General features: G+C 60.4%; 1 protein-coding gene across 3 annotated transcripts; it reads left to right on the forward strand.

The window, feature by feature from the left end:
* Positions 1-2,530: 2,530 nt before the first annotated feature.
* SLC22A12 (solute carrier family 22 member 12) lies at positions 2,531-7,361 on the forward strand (the record flags this gene model as incomplete). 3 transcript variants are annotated; one of them, XM_080716230.1, is made up of 10 exons in its annotated part: positions 2,531-2,932; positions 3,830-3,933; positions 4,331-4,485; positions 4,558-4,726; positions 5,413-5,536; positions 5,619-5,734; positions 6,286-6,500; positions 6,689-6,797; positions 6,947-7,150; positions 7,298-7,361. In XM_080716230.1, the coding sequence occupies 10 exons, from the start codon at positions 2,531-2,533 to the stop codon at positions 7,359-7,361; spliced, it is 1,662 nt and encodes a 553-aa protein (XP_080572356.1). The 3 variants fall into 3 exon arrangements, with proteins under 3 accessions (XP_080572356.1, XP_080572357.1, XP_080572358.1); XM_080716231.1 differs by having other exon boundaries at positions 4,331-4,383; XM_080716232.1 differs by lacking the exons at positions 4,331-4,485; positions 4,558-4,726.
* Positions 7,362-14,835: the final 7,474 nt, after the last annotated feature.

The following is a 14,835-nucleotide window of genomic DNA, read 5'->3' on the forward strand; positions in this document are numbered from 1 at the left end:
AAGAAGAAAACACACAGGCAAACATCCCAGCAATCACAATAAATGTGAACGGGTTAAAATGGCTAATTAAAAGCCAGAGGCTTTCCTTTCTGGCTTTACAAAAAGAGATGTCTAAGCTCATTTGGCAGCACAGGCCAATGAAACTGCGTGTGCCGCGCCTGGACCTAGTCACACCCACAGATAAGCAGTTGTGATCACTAGCTGGTGAGTTGAGGAATAATCTTTATCTTTGTTTATATTTTTTGATGTTTTCTAAATTTCTGGGAAGATGTGTAAATTCATTTTATAGTCAGAAAAAAACATGGAAGTTGTTATTTTATTTATTTATTTATTTATTTATTTATTTGGTGGTACTGGGGATGGAACCCAGGGGCTTTCTACCTCTGGGCTACACTCCCAGACCTATTTTATTTGGAAACAGGGTCTCTTAAACCAGCGGAGGCTGGCTTCGAACCTGCGCGATCCTCCCGTCTCCACCTCCCAAGCGCGGGGATTACAAGCGTGCTCCACTGCACCTGGCTTGGAAGTTGTTTTAAAGACGACTCGTACCTCAGCAAGTCTTCATGCAGCTTTGACTTGTCATCCAGGTCAGTGCTGGGATCCACGGGGTTTCTAAAGAGGGCTCACTGTCCTCCAGAAACCGGCTGGTAATAAGGCCAGCAGCTGGGCCAGCAGAGGAGAGTGCAGAGCCGGGTAGAAGTGGGTCGTCAGTAAAGACTCAAAGGTGTAGACCAGGAGGCCAATGAGGAGGCCATTATGATGATCCAGGAGATGCATTTTGGCTTAGGGCAAGATGGCAGCAATGCGGGAGGGCAGAGTTGGGCTCTGCTGATGAGTCCACGCCCCAGGCGCAGGCAGGAATGAGCAGGAAGAGCCCCTGGCGGAGGCGGCATTTGGGGCGCACGCAGGGCGCGCCCTGGTGAGCGGGAGAGGGCATTCCGGGTGGGGGGGCACCCAGCCGAGCGGAACCAGCGTGTGTCACGGGGGCAGCGGACGAGGCAGGGTGCAGAGGGCAGGGAGCTGGGAAGCTGGGCTTGGTGTGCGGTGGGGAAGCAAACAAGAACTGGCAGGAAGACGCATCCCCCATGGCATCTGTGCCCAAACACACGCCAACGCACGGCTGGCGGCCACTGCCACCCGCACAGATGTGAGTACACGTGCACACAATGTACACGCGCTAGTGTGCACGTGTGTACACATTTGTTGCTTCATGTTCCCCAAGCCTTTAGCCTGGAGCACTAACTCACAACCAAGGGGGACCCACGGGTCCCCGGTCCGGCCTTCCCCGACCAGCCCCCAACATGCACCGCTGCCCGCCCTCCCCGGGAAAGGCTTCCTATCAGCTGCTGTCGACAGGACACTGGCGTTTTCTTCCTTTCTTTCTTTCTTTCTTTCTTTCTTTCTTTCTTTCTTTCTTTCTTTCTTTCTTTCTTTCTTCCTTCCTTCCTTTCTTTCTTTCTCTCTCTCTCTCTCTCTCTTCTTTCTTCTTTTTCCTGCAATGCTAGAAATTGAACCCAAGACTGCTCTACCCCTGAGCTATGCCCCCAGCCCATGTTCCTGTTTATTTTGGCGGAGTCTAAGTTGCTGAGGCGGACCTCAAATTTACGCTCTTCCTGCCTCAGCCTCCAGAGTCACTGCTCCTGGTCACCCTGGCTTTTAAGCAGGACTCAGCGGAGGGTTTGCAGTGGGGGGACGGGTCAAAGGGCAGAGGCAGAGGCAGGAGGCCAGGTGGAGGGGCAGAAAGGGAGGGGTTCTCAGGAGGGACAATTGCAGTCTTGGGTACCGGCGGGACTGGGAGGCCGGAGCCACACGCTGGGGCCCAGCTCAGGGCACCGTGCGCCAGGAGGCCGCGGCCAAGCCAGAGCTCGGAGGAGCAGACCCGGGGAGGGACAGAGCTGGGCTCTGGGGGTGGCCGTGACGGCGGGAGCTTTAGGAGTACGCAGAGCCTCTGGTGACGGCCCACGGGGGCTCAGCAGAGGGGACAATGGCCACCAGTGACAGACGGTGACCAAAGAGAGGCTCTGGGCTGGCAGGGTGGGGGCGCAGGCACCCCTAGGCCACACACCAGCTCTGAGAATAGAAGCTCCCGGCCCGCCCTCTCCTGGGTCACGGCCTCCCTGCCACCCCACGGCCTCTCTCCCTCCTGGCACCGGGAACCCATCCCCGGGGCGGAGTGGCTGTTTTCCCCTCACAGCTGGGTTAAACTTTGTCTGGGGAAATGATCATTAAACTCTGTCCTATAAATGGCACCGGGTCACATTTTAATTCCAGCATCAGTGAACTTATCCTCCACGTTCCTTCTCCACAAAGTCAGGTTCTCCTGGGGGATGTGGGTGGCCTCGGGATCACAGCACGGGGCTTGGGGTCCCAGCTGGGATCCAGAGAGCAAAGCCGGTGGCCCCTGACATGCTCCCGGCCACCCGGCTGAGGAAGCGGTTCTGGTGCCGCTGCGGGAGAAGCAAGCCGGTCGGCGGGCCCGGGCCAACACCTGCGACCCGGGGAACCTCCCCCGGGCCCCCAGGCAGGCTCCATGGCGTTTCTCGAACTCCTGGACCAAGTGGGCGGGATGGGCAGGTTCCAGGTTCTCCAGGCCATAGCCCTCGTGGTCCCCATCATGTTACTGACCACTCAGAACATGCTGGAGAACTTCCTGGCCGCCGTGCCCAGCCACCGCTGCTGGGCGCCCCTCTTGGACAACACCTCCGCCCAGGCCAGTCTCCCCGGCGCCCTGAGTCCCCAGGCCCTCCTCGCCGTCTCCATCCCGCCCGGCCCCAACCAGCAGCCCCACCGGTGCCGCCGCTTCCGCCAACCGCAGTGGCAGCTCCTGGACCCCAACGCCACGGCCGCCAGCTGGAGCCAAGCGGCCACGGAGCCCTGTGTGGACGGCTGGGTCTACGACCGCAGCACCTTCACGTCCACCATCGTGACCAAGGTAAGGGCCCCACGCTTGTAATCCCAGTCCTTACAGAGCTGAGACAGGAGGATCTCAGGTCCTAGGACTGCCGTAGGAACTTAACAAGACTCTCGGCGACGGAGCGAGACTGTTTCAAAATTAATTTTTTTCTTTTTAATACTGTGGGTTGTTGAAACCATTCTACCTCTGCCCTACACCCCCACCCCAGTGGAGGTGTTTTTCATTCTTTATTTTGAAACAGGGTCTCACTAAGTTGAGGAGGACCTCACTAAGTAGCTGAGTCTGGCCGCGAACCATGATTCTCCTATTTCAGTCTCCCAAGTAATGGGATTACAGGCATGTGCCACCACACCTGGAAAAAAAAATTTTTTTTAAAGGCTGAGGGCAAAGCTCAGAGGTAAAATGTCCTTGGGTTCCATTCCCGGTACCACCAAAAAAAAAAAAAAAAAAAGCCACAGTCAGAGTTGGCCCGGGATGGCCTCACCTCCCGGCCTCCCTCGCTCTCATGTGAGCTCAGCCCCTCGCGGGCCACACGGCCTGCAGGGAGTGGGCGGCAGGGCTGGTCTCCCAGCTGGCACCTCAGCCTGAACCCAGGCGACTCGGTCACGGGGCCTGACTCGGTGACCCAAAAGCATCTCAGATGGCACATCGGGCAAGTCCAGGCCCGAGGGAGGGGCAGCTCGGCCCAGCAGGTGGACAGTGGCCTCTAGGGGAAGGGGCCGCTGCAGCAGGGCAGCGGGAGCCACAGAAGGGCTTAGGTGACGGGAAGCCCCTTGGGAGCTGAAGCCCCACCTGTGCGCGCCCCTGCTGTCCCGTGGGGCCAGCCCGAGGACCCCAGAGGCCAGCCAGCCTCCCCAGCTCCTCAGCCCCTCGACCCGGCATCTCCTGGGTCCTAACCTGGGCCTCCACACACAGTGGGACCTGGTGTGTGACTCTCAGACCCTGAAGCCCATGGCCCAGTCCATCTACCTGGCTGGGGTCCTAGTGGGAGCCGCAGTGTTCGGCCATGCCTCGGATAGGTGAGTACCCTGTGGGGCAGGCGCCCCTCCTCTGTCCGCTGAAGCCAGCCTCGCTCCTTTCCTGGGACCACGGGCTCACGACTGCGCCCTGGGGTGGCGGAGGGTCACGCTGCCCATCCAGTAGTCACCGCTAAAACCCGCTCAGCTCCTGCCCGCCTTTGGCCGCTGCTGGAATCCTCCTGGCGACGGGGAGCTCACTCCTTCCACTGGGCCTCCAGGGCTTTCCCAGCACGCCCCGTGCATACGTGCATCTGGCCCCAAGAGTGTCTTCAGCGCCCCGCTCGGCCAGCGCGCCAGCGCAGGGTGGCTCTCTGTGGTCAGGATCTGCGTGTGCAGCCAGCGGGCGGCACGCCACGGATCCGCCACGATCCACCTGCTCCCGGCATGTGTGCCACAGGTTCGGGCGCAAGGTGGTGCTGACCTGGAGCTTCCTTCAGGCGGCCGTGTCCGGCATCATGGCCGCCTTTGCCCCGGTCTTCCCCCTGTACTGCCTGTCCCGCTTCCTGGTGGCCTTCGCTGTGGCGGGCGTCATGATGAACTCCAGCAGCCTCAGTAGGTCCCCGGACCCGGCGCCCCGTGGGAGGCCCCGCCGGGCTCGGGCTGACCCGCCCGGTGTCCTTGCAGTGATGGAGTGGACGTCGGCGCAGGTGCGGCCCTTGATGATGACCTTGAACAGCCTGGGCTTCAGCTTCGGCCAGGCCCTCACGGGAGCCGTGGCCTATGGGCTGCGGGACTGGTCGCTCCTGCAGCTCGCAGTGTCCGTCCCCTTCGTCCTGTGTTTCATGTATTCCTGGTGAGGCCCCCCCCCCCGCTCCCAGGAGGCCTGCCCCCGGAGGCCAGTGCGGGAGGCTGTCTGCCCCCCGGGGGCAGAGGGTGGGGGGGCCCGGTGCCGGGGCCAGGGCAGAGCCACGAGGCCCAGATGGTGACCCACTCAGTCCAGAGCCCAGGTGGCCACGGCCTGCCCTCCAGGCCTCTCCCCTCCAATCCCCTCCAAGGAGGGGGTGGCCCCCGCCCACCGACAGCAGAGTTGGGGTGGCCACAACACCTCCCTCTTCCTCACTGTCCCCCTGCAAGTCTGACGGTCCCCGGCGCTCATTGCCTCTAACCCCCTCCCTCCTCCTCCACAAACCCCAGAGGAGCTCAGGGCCCTGGTGAAGCTGGGAACCAGGGCTGGAGCCGGCATGGGGCCTGAGCCCCGCCGGCCTGAGAGCGCCCCAGGAGGAGGCCCGGGGCGCAGTCACCGCAGGGGCCCAGCCAAGTGGCTCACCCAGGGGACTACTAAGGGGCTGAGTGGGTGGCAAAGGTGACATTAGGACCCTGGTGAAGCTGCTGCCCCCAGGGGGCACGCTCTTTGGCGTGGGCACGGGCGTGGGGTGCCATTGAGGCCTCTGTAGGGCAGAGGGGGCAAGGGGCAGCGTGGGTGCAGACTCGGCTTGGGGGCCTCAGGCAGGGACCCCTCCGCTGTCCCCTCCCCTCCAGGTGGCTGCCTGAATCCGCGCGGTGGCTCCTCGCCATGGGCAAGCTGGACCGGGGCCTGCGGGTGCTGCAGAGGGTGGCCACCATCAATGGGAAGAAGGCGGTCAGGGAGGCGCTGACCATGGACGTGAGCGCCCCCCCCCTCAGGCCTCTCCGCAGGGAGACGGGGGTGAGGTGGAGGCCAGCACCAACGCCCCCCTGCCCCGCAGGTCCTGCTCTCGGCCATGCAGGGGGAGCCGAGCACGGGCCAGGCCCCGGCCAGCCTTGGTACCCTGCTGTGCACCCCGGGGCTGCGCCTGCGGACCTGGATCCTGGTGCTGTGCTGGTACGTGCCCTTAGCCCCACCCACCCCACCTGGCAGCCTCCTCTGCTGGCTGCCCGGTGCCAGGGAGCTCGGAACCAGGGCTGGAGCCGGTATGGAGCCTGAGCCCCGCTGGCCTGAGAGCGCCCCAGGAGGAGGCCCGGGGCACAGTCACCGCGGGGGCCCAGCCAAGTGGCTCACCCAGGGGACTACTAAGGGGCTGAGTGGGTGGCAAAGGTGATATTAGGAAGATCTCAGGTCCCTCAGTGGCGCTGAGACCCCTGAAGAGCTGAGTGGGACCAGACAGGAGGTGACAGAGCAAGTGGTGGAGGGGAGGCCATCGCAGAGCCCGGCAGCCCAGCAAGGACCGGGGCGCCGAGGCCATGGGGGAAGGCCCGCTCAGTGTAGCCCAAGCCCCAGGCTGAGGGGGTACCTGGCTCCCCTCCTCTGCCCCTCGCTGCCCCTGGCCTCTTGCTAGCGCCTCCCACTGGCCAAACCCGAGAAGAAGTCCCGTGGGCTCTGAAGGCTGACCAGCCAGAGAGCGCCCGGCCGCCCCACCTGCCCTCCGCTCCTAGGTTCTCCTTTGCGTTCACCTTCTACGGCCTGGCCCTGGACCTGCAGGCCCTGGGCGGCAACATCTTCCTGCTGCAGGCGCTCATTGGCGCGGTGGACCTCCCGGCCAAGCTGGTGGCCCTGCTGCTGCTCAGCCGCCTGGGCCGCCGCCTCCCGCAGGCCGGGTCCCTGGTGCTGAGCGGGCTCTGCATCCTGGCCAACACTGTGGTGCCCTACGGTGAGTGCACGGCCCTGTTGGGCTGACGCAGGAGCGCGGGAGCATGGAGGAAGGCAAGACTTCGGGGGCCCAAGCAGATCGAGGCACGGCCAGAGGTCTGGAACTCACATTTGGAAAGACCTGGCATGCAGAGAGCGCCACTCGGATCCTAGACCCCTGCCGCCCGCTCACCCTTCCTCTGTCCACAGACATGGGGGCCGTGCGCTCGGCCCTGGCCGTGCTGGGGCTGGGGGCCACAGGGGCCGCCTTCACGTGCATAAACATCTTCACGGGCGAGCTCTTCCCCACGGTGGTCAGGTGAGGCCGCCCTGGGCCACAGAGAGAGGTGGCCTGCCACAACCTGGGGTGTGCAGGCCTCAGGGCTGCCTGCCTGTGCCCAGGGCCAGCCTGAGCCCCTGGGCCAGGCAGAAGGTCAGGGCCACTCACAGCTGCGTCTGCGCCCACAGGATGACGGCTGTGGGCTTCTGCCAGGTGGCGGCCCGTGGGGGAGCCATCCTGGGGCCTCTGGTCCGGTTGCTGGGGATCCACAGCCCCTCGCTGCCGCTACTGGTGTACGGGGGTACTTCAGTGCTGAGCGGTCTGGTCGCGCTGCTGCTGCCTGAAACCCGGAGCCTGCCGCTGCCGGACACCATCCAGGACATGCAGAACCAGTAAGTGGACGCCCGGGGCTGCCTCTCTCTCCTGTTTCTCTCTCTCCCTCCAGAGAACCCTCAGATCTCCTGAGTTCTCGGGATGGACAGAGGTCAAGGGAGGCCAGAGGTCACTGCACCCCTCCCCTCCGTGTCTTTCCCGAACAGAGCGGTGAAGAAGGCGGCACACGGCACGGCCGAGCCCTCGGTCCTGAAGTCTACACGGCTCTAGCCTCCTGGGAAGCTACAGCGCAGCCGACAGAGGAGGGGGCTCCTGTCCTCTGGAGACGGCAGACAAGAGCCCTCCACCTCCAGGCCCCAGGGCTGGGGCCACGACACAGAAGGGGCAAAGGACAGTGTGACTGACAGGAGGCTGCTCCCCCTCGCAGCTGCGGAGCGATGGAGCTGCCTCCTCGCCGCTCACTGCCACGGGCCCACCTGCTGCTTGGCTCAGCTGCCCACGGCCTCCCCAGCAGGGCGCCAGCAATGGAGCCCCAGGCCCTCTGCAGCCTGGCCACACTCTGACCACGCGCCAGGCCCTGTCCTCTGCCCACAGTCCCCTCTCCACCTCTCAGTCTCTGAGACCCAGGACGGGGCCTCCTTTCCGGGTGCGGGGCCAGCTGTGGCGCTGGCGACATCTGACCTGGGTGGCCGGGTCACCCCACCGCCCGAGAGCCAGGCCAGGAGGGCTCTGGAGCAAGGGACTCAATAAAGAGAGAAGGAAGGAAGGAGTGAATGGCCGCCCACCGACCACCTTGGGAGCCCCGGGCCCGCCTGGCTGGGGGGAGGACAGAGCCTGCGCTGGGTGAGCCGGCTGTGTCCCGTCCCTGTCGTGGGCCAGGCGCTGTGCTGGGCTCCTCAGAACTGCGCCTCGTCTACCCTGAAGTAGACGCCACCCCAGTTTACAGGTTGGGGTGACTGAGGCCCAGAGTCTCCGGTTGCCCGTAATACACAGTGAGGAGGAGGCAGAGCTATGGGTCTCCAAGCCCGCTCTGGCCACAGTGCCCCCAGACTCACCGTCTGGGCGGGCATGCAGTGCCGCCTTCGGGGGACAGTGGCAGCGCCTCCCCATCCCTCCCAGAAGCAGTCAGGGCCCCGCGGGATCCTGCAGCACGGCTCCTGGGAAGGGCAGCGGAGCGCGTCACAGGCGCGGCTGCAGGCAGGAGCCATGAGCCTCCCGGCCAGGTCCCCCGGCCAGGCCATCAGCCCCCCACAAGGCCACACTCAGATGGTCTCTGGGTCCACCTGTGCCTGCACGGCTGCTCCCAGCACCTCACACACATGTGCACGCACACACACACACACACACACACACACACATATGCTCACACACATGCGCGCGCGCACACACACAGTGTGAAACATCCGCACGCATGCGTGCACGCAGGTCAGTGGGAAAGCAGGAGGTGGCCCCTAAGAAACAGGACCCCCAGGCCTGGTCTGTCAGCCGCAGCCCCCGGGCCTTGGGGGATCAGTGAAGACCCGGGGGTCCAGTGCAGATGTGCCCCAGCCTCGGGCTTCCATCGCCGTCCCCCGAATGATAGCCCGCTGCCTTTCTCAGGATTGTTGACATTCTGGGACCCCCCGTCCAAGTTTCCAGAAACATCCAGAAGGCCGAACTCTGGGACAAATGGCTCCTCCTGTCTCCCCGGGGTACCCTCCAGCTCACCCAGCAGGTCACAGAGTGGCCTCCATGAGGCCTTTCCAGGTGGGCCTTGCCCCCAGGACCAGGGCACGGCTGCCCCAGGGGAGGCCCCCTCTGCTAACGCCACAGGACAGGGCCCTGGCCGCCCGGCCTGCCGCTCTGAGATGTGGGTGGCTCAGCATGGCCTGGTGGGTGTCCCGCCCAGGAGGAGGCTGTGTTCACTGGGCACAAAGCACCCAGACCGCAGCCGGCCTCCGCTTGGGACACACCCTCTTTCTTTCTTTCTTTCTTTCTTTCTTTCTTTCTTTCTTCCTTCCTTCCTTCCTTCTCTTTCTTTCTTTCTTTTTCTTTTTCTTTTCTTGGGTAGTGGTACTAGAGATTGAATCCAGGGACATTCTACCTCTAAGCTATATCCTCAATCCTTTTATTTATTTATTGTTTATTTGTTTGAGGTACTGGGGATGGAATCCAGGGATGTCCACCTCTGAGATACACCCCCAGCCCTATTTTTAATTCTTTTTATTTTTGAAACAGGGCCTCACTGAGTTGTGGAGGGCCTCACTAAGTAGCTGAGGCTAGCCGTGAACCATGATCCTCTGGTCTCAGCCTCCCGAATGCTGGTATTACGAGTGTGCACCACCACGCCCGGCTTTATTTGTTTGTTTTGAAACAGGGTCTTGTTCAGTTGCTGAGGACTCACAAAATTGCTGAGGCTGGCCTCGAACCCGCAATCCTTTTGTCTCAGCCTCCCAAGTACTGGGATTAGAAAAATGTGCCACCACATCTGTATTTGGGGGGGGGGGTTGAATCCAGGGACATTCTACCTCCAAGCTATATCCCCAACCCTTTATTTATTTTTTGTTTTGAAATAGGGTCTCACTAAGTTGTTCAGGGCTCTCTAAGTTCCTGAGGCTGGCCTCATGCCTGCAATCCTTATGTCTCAGCCTCCCAAGTACTGGGATTACAGGCGCACACCACCACACCTGGCTTTTTTTTCCCCTTGTGGTAGTAGAGATTGAACCTTATTACTTCTGAGTTACATCTCTAGCCCCTTTTACTTTTTTGATTTGGAACAGAGTCTCCCTAAATTGCTAAGGTTGGCCTCAAACCTGCTATCTTCCTGTCTCAGCCTCCCAAGTACTGGGATTACAGGTGTGTGCCACCACTGCTGGCTTGGGACACTGTGTGTGTGTGTGTGTGTGTGTGTGTGTGTGTGTGTGTGTGTGTATTGAACCCAGCTTTTCTATCTCTGAGCTATACCTCCAGGCCTATTTTGTTTTCTATTTGAAACAAGGTCTTACTACATTGCTGAGGGTCGCACTGAATTGTTGAGGCTGGCCTCTAACCTTCAATCCTCCTGTGTCAGCCCCCCAAACACTAAGATTACAGCCCAGTGCCACTGCGCTGCGTCCTGTGGCGCCCGGCTGGGGCATACCCAGTTCATACTGCTCACCCCAGGGCTCCTGACCTCAGTAGTCCTTGAAGCACCACACAATGGAGGCGCCGAGAAGCCCGTGCCACCCCAGCAGCCTTGGGCTCGTGGGGGCAGAGGCCTCGGGCAGCGGGGCCTGAGGAAGGAGGTCGGTCCCCTTTGTTCATCCCCTGGCCCCAGCCGGGCCTACCCCCGTCCCAGAGGACATGTGCGGAGGGGCCGCGCCGGGCACCGCAGGAGAGGCACTCGGCCACAAGGCTCCCAGAGCTGGCTGGGCTGGGACATCAGTCCCTCCCCGAGGGCTGGGGGCAGAGCAGGTCTTCAAGCCAGGCTTGGCCTCTCCGACAAGAGCCTGACTTTGGCCCCTCTGAGGTCCCTGCAAGGTCCCTCCGTCAAGGAGTCCACGTGAGCTGGGCATGGGGGTGCAAACCTGTAATTCCAGTATTTGGGAGGCTGCAATAGGAGGATCGTAGGTTCCAGCATGTATAATTTAGCAAGACTCTGCTTCAAAATGAAAAAAATATATACAATAGGGCTAGAAATATAGCTTCTGAGGTAGAATGCCCTTGAGTTCAAACCCCAGTACCCAAAATAATTTAAAAATAAAAAACAGAATAGGATAAAAAAAAATGACCTGGCGTGGTAGCTCACGCCTATCATTTCAGTACTTTGGAGGCTGAAAAAGGAGAATCCCAGGTTCAAAATCAGCCTCAACCACTTTCCAAAACTCTGAACAACTGTGTGGCGCACGCTTGTCATCCTAGCATTCGGGAGGCTGACACAGGAGGATCGTGGTTCGCGGACAGCCTCGGCTATTTAGTGAGGCCCTCTGCAACTCAGTGAGGTCCTGTTTCAAAATAAAGAATAAAAAGTAGGGCTGGGAGTGTAGCTTGGAAGTAGAATGCCCTCGGGTTCCATCCCCAACATTGCAAATAAAATTAAAAAATTAAAAGAGCTGGAGGTAGAGCGCCCCTAGGTTTATTCCCTAGTACCAAAAATTAAAAGGGTCCTAAGTGCCTGGAATTTCAACCACCCCCAGATGTCGTGCGGGCCTCTCCTGGGGTCACTTCGAGGCCAGCCAGGCCCTTGGAGTCCAACTCAGGCCCAGGTGCTGCGTCCTACATCTGATTCTCAGGACAGAAATACTGAGACTGAGCCGGGCGTGGTGGCGCACGCTTGTAATCCCAGTTCTTGGGGGGCTGAGACAGGAGGATCGCAGGCTCACGGCCAACCTTAGCTGCTTATTGAGGCCCTTTGCAACTTAGACCCTGTTTCAAAATAAAGAATAAAAAATAGGGCTGCAGGTGTAGCTTGGAGGTAGAATTCCCCTGAGTTCCATCCCCAGACTGACACTTAAGTGATTCTCTCTTATGGATGGGTAAACTGAGTCCATGGCCAAGAGCAGGAATCCTTCCTCTTACAACAAAGTCCTGTAATAACAAGAGCTCTTATCTTAGCCTCCTTTTGCAGAGAGAGAGACAGAGTCCCACAGCCACATGGCATCCAGCAGGCCTGGGACCATCTTTCCAGCCATAGTAAACATTTCTGGAATAAGAATATTCCTTCTATGCCGGGCGTGGTGGCGCACGCTTGTAATCCCCACGCTTGGGAGGCAGAGACAGGAGGGTCGCACAAGTTCGAAGCCAGCCTCAGCTACTTAGTGAGGCTCTCAGCAACTTAGTGAGACCCTGTTTCCAAATAAAATATAAAATAGGTCTGGGAGTATAGCCCAGAGGTAGAAAAAACAAAGCCTCTGGGTTCCACCCTCACCATAACAAAAAAAATTATATATTTATACACACACACACACACCTTTATTTTTTTCCCCCTTCTTGTCACCAAGAACTCCTGCTGCCTGTCTGATTTTTTTTTTCTTTTTTTACTAGCAATCAGCCAGAGCTAGGCCCGGTCTGGGCAGGGAAGAGTTGCAGAGGGCTCAGAAGTGAGGCCATCACCGGCAGAGGGACAGGGCCCCTGGCAGGACCTCCCCGCCTCCCACAGTGGCTCCGCTAACCTCAGCGCATGCTCTGGGCTCCGAGACGCAGGGCCCGGGAGCCAGGCCCAGCCTCCACCCAACCAGAGACAAGTCTTCAGAAAGCCATACCGGGGACCGGCTCCTCTACCCTTGATGGGACCTCAGAGGGCCATCAGATGGTCCAAGGGGCAGGTTGGGGTGCACGCCTGTAATCCCCGTATTTGGGAGGCCGTGAGACAAGGATAGCAGCAACTTAGCCAGGCCCTCTCCAACTTAGCGCAACGCTATTTCAAAATAAAAAAGTAAGAGCCGGGCGTGGTGGCGCACGCTTGTAATCCCAGGAGTTGGGAGGCTGAGACAGGAGGATCGCAGGCTCGTGGCCAACCTCAGCTACTTAGTGAGGTCCTTCGCAACTTAGTGAGACCCGGTTTCAAAATAGAGAATAAAAAATGGGGCTGGGGTTGTAGCTTGGAGGTAGAATGCCCCTGAGTTCCATCCCTAGTACCACAAAAAAATAAAAAATACATAATAAATAATAAAATAGGGCTGGGGCTACAGTTCAGCAGTAGAAGGCCCCTAGATCCAATTTCCAGTACCATTTTTACACACAAAAAGATCTAAGGGGCACCATGCTGGGGAGGGTGCCAGAGCCCTCTGGAGACAGAGAGGGATCGGATGAGGCCAGCCAGGGAGATGGGCAAAGGCTTGCGGGCAGTATCTGCTGCCACCACGGGGACAGTTCCCTGGCCAAGCGGGCTCCTGCAGGCACCCAGGTGTCCGGGCCTAAAGCTGGGCCAGGTTTTTGGACTGGAAAATGCCTCGAGCCCCGGCTGGCCCACAGCCATAGCCGCCTGCCACCCTATGGGCATAAAGGGCACCAGCGTGCCAAGGTCCCTGAAAGCAGAGCCAGGAGGGGGAGGTGAAATCGTCCATGCGGAAGGCACAGAAGCCAGCGATGGAGAAGGAGCCCCCGTGACAGCAGCCTGGCTGAGTCACGTCTCATGTGTCAAGCGGCGTGACCACCGGCCACGCTGCCACCCAGCTCAGGCTCACCTGCACTGCCGCCCGGGACAGCACGCGCGCGGACCCACGGGCCTCGCGTCTCCTGAGTCTGTCCCTGCCCCTGAGAGGCCGAGCCAGACTCATCCCCTGACCCAGACCTGCCCGGCTCTCTGCTTCCCCCGCCTGTCCCAGGAGCCGCCCACGGTGGGCTGGAGGGGACTTGGGGGCAGGAGGTCCCCGGGACCCAAGCTCCGAGGGACACCCGGGAAGGAGAGAGCAGAGTGGAGATAGTTTAGACTTGGCCAGAGTCCCCTTCAAGGTCATTGTCAAACCACCGACTCCTGGAAGGCAGGAGTAACGGGCTTCCCGCCAGGCTGGGCAAGGGCTCGGGGCCGTCCTGGGCCAGGCCAGCGTGCACACAGCGCCGGGACGTGCGCAGCACGGCCTCTGGGATGTGTCAGGCTTGGTGACCCCTGGGAAGCTCGGACGCTGGCCGCCGAGCAGTCCTCTGGGCTGTCGGCCTCACCCCCATCCTGCAGGGGCGGCTCACTGTGGCCTGCCCCCCCCCCGGGACCCCGGCCCTAACAGCGCCCGCCCCGAACAAACTGCACAGGACCGTTAGAATTTGGAAAGTTTTTGTTTTCTTTTTCCCACACATTTCCGGGGTTGGGGTGTTTTCCAAGACTCAGACACGTTTGTTAACAAAGAGAGAGAGAAAAAAAAAATGGGAGAGCAGGGAGCCCATGGGCCAAGGGGTGACCCCAGAGGTCCACAGACGCCGGCTGGCTCCCTCCCATCCCTGCGCCGCGCCCCGCGGTGCCACGGGCTGCTGCTCGGGTATCTAGGTTAGTCTTTAATATATATCTGCATTTGCCTGCCCTCCCCCCCCCACGCCTTCCCGTCAATGCACTTCGCCCGGCACACGGAGCAGGCCTTGGCCCGGCCTGGCCCCTTCCCTGGGCCGTCCCAGGCGGGCGCCTCGCCCAGTGAGAAGAGTCGGGGTACAGGGGACAACCCCCCTCCCCTGCTCCTCCCCACCCACCCCCGGGGCCGCCCACCCTCCCGCTGACACTGGAAACCCAAAGGAGGAAAGGGGGATACCCAAAAAAATTAAATTAAATTAAAATTTAAAAAATAAAAAGGAGTGGGGAAGGAGGGTGGGAACAGAGACAAGGCAAGCCGGGACAGGACGGGACTGGGGGGGGGGGGGCTTGGGTGAGAGGAGGAAGGTGGGGGGTGGGCAGGGAGGAAGAGAACTCCAAGGAAATGAACAACACGGACGTTTTACAAAACCCCAGCCTTCCTTCCCACCCAACCCCACCAAAATAAAACTACCCCCTTAAAAAAATAAATCAACCCGGGGCTGTGAGCACATGCCCTGGCAGGGCCAGACAGCCCCGGGCGGACAGCGCCTTCCGTGGACAGCGGGAGGGAGGGGGCGAGCGCGGGGTCAGCGGTTCCTCCTTTTTTTCTTTTTCTTTCTTTCTTTCCTTTTTTTTTTTTTTTTTTTTTTGCGTTTCCTCTGTGTGTGAGGCCGGAGGCAGCCAGGGAGAGGGTCCCCAGGCCCCCGGCAGGGAGAGGCCGCGCCCTCCTCCCGGCCCTCCCGGGAGGGGCGGCTGGCAGTGGGGCGCGGTGGCGGCGCTCGGGGGCGC

Source organism: Muscardinus avellanarius, assembly GCF_963383645.1.
Source record: "Muscardinus avellanarius genome assembly, chromosome: 1".
In the NCBI taxonomy this organism is placed as follows: Eukaryota; Metazoa; Chordata; class Mammalia; order Rodentia; family Gliridae; genus Muscardinus; species Muscardinus avellanarius.